The following is a 5376-nucleotide window of genomic DNA, read 5'->3' as shown; positions in this document are numbered from 1 at the left end:
GTCCCGCCCCGGCCTGCGTCTCCTGCTTCCCGTGTGCCTCCTGCATCTCCGTTGTTGTCTGCTCCTGCTGCCCCGTGGTTTTTGCCTTCTCTTTTGCCTGGTTTTGTTGTTGCTCCTGTTGTGGTGTCTGTCCTGTGCCCGTTTCTGTGCCCGTTCTGGTTCCTGTGTCTCCCTCTGTTTCTGTCCCTGTGCCCGTCCGTGTGTCCGTTCCACTGCCCGTGTCTGTTTTTGTTCCTGTTCCTTTGCTCTTGGCCTGGTCTGCTTTGTGTTTTGGTAATCCTTGACCTCCCTCCCGGCACTTTTCTCACCTTCAGTCTGTTTCTGTTGTGAGTTCTGGTTCTGCTTCTGCGTCCATTCCTGCTGCTGTTTCTGCTCCTGTTTCTGTTGCTTCTTTTCCTGTAGCTCCTGTTCCTTTGGTTCCTGTGTCTATTCCTGCTTTCGCTCCTGGTTATTGTCCTGTCCGGTCTTCTCCTGTTGCCCTGGTTCCTGTGTGCTCCTGCTCCAGTGCCTGTTCCTCATCGTGCCTTGTCTGGGTCTTGTCCCCGCTCCACGTCTTCCCCGTTCTGTTCCAGTTGGTGTCTAGTCCTAGTCTTGTTTTGTTTTGTTGGTTCCTGTTTTTGCGCGCTTTCTTGGGGTGGGGGGGTGCTGTCATGATTAGTCCCTCCCAGCTTCCGTGTTCCGTGTTTTTCCCTGTCGTGTGTACCTTGGTTCCATGCCTTAGTTTCGTTTTCTCCTCCCCTCGTTTGATTGCTTACACCTGTCCCTCGTTTCTACCTTTGGTTCTTATATTTAAACCCTGTTGTGCGCCTTGGTCAGGGCTGTTCACTGAATGTGTTTAGTTCATTGAAGTTGCATGTTTATTTCGTATGGTTGTTTCTTTGTATTCCGTTCCTAAGTGTTTATCCTAGCCTTCGTATTTCCTAGCCCTCGTCTTGTAATCACGTATCCCTGTACGCTCCGTGTCGGCTCTCTGACCCTGGACTGCCTTAACGACTCTGATTCTGGATTTGCCCTTATTAAATCTCGCTCTTCTCCGCACATGCGTCTGCCTCCTTACCGCTCAACGTCACAGTGATGTATGCATATGAATGTATGTGATGTATGTGTTGATAATTTCGTGTGTAGGTATATATTTGTGATGTGTGTATATGACAGTGTCTGAATATGTGTACAAAAATGTGTGTTTGTTATGCGTGTGTATAAATACCCTGAATGACCACTTCTTAGAGACACCCATTTAGTAGCACTTGGTGATGCAATGGATCTGCAGGAATCTTGGTGCATGTTACCATCTCACAGTTGCCACAGTTAGATGGAGGCACTGACATGCTCTGAACAGCACATACCACCTTATCCCAGAGATGCTCTATGATTAAGATCTGGGGACTTAACTGAAGGCCAGGGAAGCAAGGAAAACTCCTTGTCATGTTCCTGGAAGCAATCCATGACTATCCCGCCCTTGTGGCATGGTGCATTGTCCTGCTGAAAGTAGGTAAACCCTACTGTCTAAACATCCATCCACAGGTATCAGAGGACCCAGGGTGTGCCAAAAAAACCCATTTCCAACACCATTACTGAACTGTTGACACCTGACAGGAAGTGCTCATCGATTCATGCTGCCTGTGTCAAATTCTGACCCTCCTGTCAGCATGGTGCCAAAGAAGTCTGGATTCATCTGGCCATGCCATGTTTCTCCACTGCTCGGTGATCCAGTTTTTCCAGCTTTTAACCACTAAACTTGAGTGTACTTTTATAGACAGCACTGACTATGGCAGTTCCATTCTGGGCCACTACAGCAGGGGCTGCTTCACCGGTACACTACAGCAGCTGTGCTTAACCTCTATACAACAGCAAGGGTACTCAGACTGCTCATCTGCAGTTATAGCCCATCCATGCTAAAGAACGGCTAGCTGCGCATTCGAACATGTCAGCTGGAGTACCAGTATTGTATTTGGCTGCAGGTGGCTTGACTGCTCTGCACCACCTGTTCATCAGAACAATTTTTGGCATCCTCCTCTGACCGCTTTTGTCAACGAGTTGATTGCGTCCACAGGATACCCTTGCAGATTTTTTTCCTGGATCATGCCATTCTTGGTATACTCTCAACACCGTAGCACAAGAACACCCCCCCTCCGCAAGGTTGGCAATTTTTGAAATATTGGTTCCAGCTTGTCTAGCATTGGTGATCAGGACTCATTTGAAGTCCCTCAGAACACTTGATTTTGCCATTCTAATGTGAATTCACACTAAAACCGATCCACGGAAACTCTTGACTTGATTTTATGCTGCACTCCATATATATATATGGAGCTTCTCTGTATGGAAATTAGACAGTGACCCTGGATATGTAAAAAATCAAAACTGCAGTGAAGAATACAAGGTTTCCAGAGAAACAGCAAAGCGCTTCTCACTTTTCATGCACAGCTATACAGCTCATGAAGGACCTCTATCCAAAACGTTCTGTTTCTCTGGAAACCTTGTGTTCTTCACTGTGATTTTGAGTGTCTCTCTATCTTGTCCTACAATACACTGCAGTTACTTCATGGAATATGTGTGTGTGTGTGTGTGTGTGTGTGTGTCCAGTTCTTAAAGTTGATAGGTTGGAAGCAGGAAAAATGTGTTGAAAGCCAGAAAAAAAGTGTATATGTAAACGTTTGTGAGTCTAAATGCAGTGAGTGTGTGTGTGTGTGTGTTTATGTATAGGTGTGTATTTAAGAGCAAGCATGTGCAGTGTAAGAGTGTGAGGCAGTGCTACTCGCTCACGCGTGAGTGGCAGAGGAAGCCGACGTAGAGCAGCAGCATGGCTGGCATCAGCACCAGGGTGAAAATGGTGGCCAGGAGCAGCACTCCAGCCAGTACCAGTACCAGGTTCCACAACACCAGCACCGAGCCCCACAGCACGCAGCCCCATGGGCCCCTCCGGGACCCCCACACGGCCCCGTCACAGTGCGCCATGGGTGGGGACAGCATCCGCACAGCCTCCCCCACTGCAAACTCATCCTCCAGCTCCCTTTCACCTTCCTCTTCATCAGCCAGGTCAGCATCCATGCCGCACATCCTGTACGGGGGAACTGAATATAGCAATATGGCAATATTGCCTATACAGTCATGCCAGTGAAGTTTTTTTGAATATGAACTTGAAATGGGGGGTGGGGTGGTAACATCCTGAAAATGATGATTACACCAATGATCACCCGAACGGACTGTTCTACTCACTCTATTAAGCAGAAACACACATACATGCTTGGAAAGTGCTGTTATTAAAAATAAAAGCATCGACCCGCTGCATAATAACTTATGTATAGAAGAGCGGTAATAATAATTACGCTTGAACGCGTGTCCTGCGGGCGTGCGTGTCTTCACTTTCCCCTGTCCAATTACAGTCAGACTCATTCGGGTGAAAATCGGATTTCCTTATTTGCAATGACTGTATATGAAAAATAACTCGGAAGTGCACGCTGACGAATTGTATAAAATTGTATAATTGTGTGTCAGTGAGAATGGCGGGCAGCTCAATAGAGCCCCAGATAGGGAGAGAGACAGCGAATGATGCCCAGAATTGAAGCGGCATCGATAAATCTGTCGAAACATTATTGTAACTAAGGCGTTATTAACAAATCTAACAACGAAATATTCTTGATGAACAGCCTTGAAAATTTCGTTTAATGCCTCGCATATTCTCCTATAGTTTCTTTCTCTCTCTCTCTTTTTTTCTCTCTTTCTCTATATCTCTATATCTCTCTCTCTCTCTCTCTCTCTCTCACTCACACTCTCTCACACACACACACACACACACACACACACACACACACACACACACACACACACACACACACACACACACATACACACAAGCACTAAATCAATCGTGTGATCGATCATAATCGCCTCCTCCTCTCTCAGGCTGATTGATGTATCACGACCCAGAATTCAATCAGCTTTCCTGTCCTGTTCCTGTCCGCTGCGCAACTGCACACCACGAAACGAATCTACACACACACACACACACACACACACACACACACACACACACACACACACACACACACACACACACACACACACACACACACATTCACACGCTCATACAAACAAACTTAAATTCATAGACTACGAAGGAAGGTATATGTGTATATTCTATTTCTGTTTGCGTTAGTACACTGTCTGTCCAGGACAGTTGTTGCTTTTGATCGTGTGCACTCGGACTTTGCAAGCTCCACTGCAGTCCACACTAAACATTCCCGTTATTAACTCATCACAGTACGAGTCGAACTGCTTCTAACTGCTTTCTTTGAGAAAGAGGTCAAATCATGACGAAGTCATATTTCTTCAGGAGAAACTTGTTTAAGTGTACAGTTGCTTACCCTTCTGCTGATTCCAAAATATCTCCTGGAGGATCGGAGCCTTTAATTCGGAGCGCCCGGTCAGGAAGCTCGTGAACTGAGGGCGACTCGCGCGCCTAATGCCTTCTTAGCGACAACAAAGTCAGTTTCTCGCGTATGCGCGTGCGTGCGTGCGAGCATGCGTGTGTGTGTGTGTGTGTGTGTGTGTGTGTGTGTGTGTGAGAGAGAGAGAGAGAGAGAGAGAGAGAGAGAGAGAGAGAGAGAGAGAGAGAGAGAGAGAGAGAGAGAGAGAGAGAGAGAGAGCGTGCGTAAGTGGGGTACTATGCGACTTCCGACAATTCTGTTTTCTTTTACCGTCAGATTCAGATATTGACAGAAAAAACACAAACATATTGCGAGGAAATGCACAGTTAATTTATAGTTAATAATGATTTGGTCATCATTACCTTTGGTCACTCTACAGGATTTCTCCATGTGTCTAAATGTGTGCATGTGAAAGAGAAAGCGAGAGAGAGTGGAAATTGAGTCTGATTTACTCACACAGGCTGATAGAGAAACAGAGTGCACCTGCGCAGTCCTGTGTAGGAAAAGCAGAAAAAGAGGACCATCCTATTCTTTATACAAAGCTACATTTAACTTTTTAAACAAACTGCTTTAATACCTGTTCCTCAAGACATTAGAATAATGTTTGAATAAGATATTATTAATAAGGTATTATAGAATAAGACATTCAACTTTAAAGTTTTGACTCACAGTAATTCATCATATGTCTACTTTTAAAAAACACAAACATATGGTGAGAACATTTATAGTTAATGTTTTTGACATGGCCTTTTTATCAATTTATAGGATTTCTCTTTGTATGCTCTATATGTGTGAATCTGAAAGAGAAAACGAGAGAGTTCAAATCAAGCTTTATTCAAAAGCTACATTTTAAACTATGAAACATAGCAGTTTTAGGAGGTTTAACTTTAGGCTTTTTAAGTGATTTTGGTTTAATGAAAAATGCTTTTCACAATTTTGTTGCTGTGTC

At 45.0% G+C, this 5376-nt stretch overlaps 1 protein-coding gene across 2 annotated transcripts in view; it reads right to left on the bottom strand.

The window, feature by feature from the left end:
• The window catches only part of LOC113582806 (transmembrane protein 88), a 7104-nt gene extending 2611 nt beyond the window's left edge, over window positions 1–4493 (bottom strand). Inside the window, exons 1-2 of one of the 2 annotated variants that reach the window (XM_027018786.2) lie at window positions 4365–4493; window positions 2764–3071 (exon numbers count right to left, since the gene is read on the bottom strand). In XM_027018786.2, coding sequence (XP_026874587.2) covers window positions 2764–3057 — 294 coding nt within the window. In that variant the 5' untranslated portion in view covers window positions 3058–3071; window positions 4365–4493. The remainder of the gene's footprint in view (window positions 1–2763; window positions 3072–4364) is intronic. The other variant, XM_027018785.2, reaches the window with a different exon arrangement.
• Window positions 4494–5376: the final 883 nt, after the last annotated feature.

Source organism: Electrophorus electricus, chromosome 20 (assembly GCF_013358815.1).
Source record: "Electrophorus electricus isolate fEleEle1 chromosome 20, fEleEle1.pri, whole genome shotgun sequence".
Classification (NCBI taxonomy): domain Eukaryota; kingdom Metazoa; phylum Chordata; class Actinopteri; order Gymnotiformes; family Gymnotidae; genus Electrophorus; species Electrophorus electricus.
Note: the sequence above shows the minus strand (reverse complement) of the source record. Positions and strands in the feature narration are given on the sequence as shown.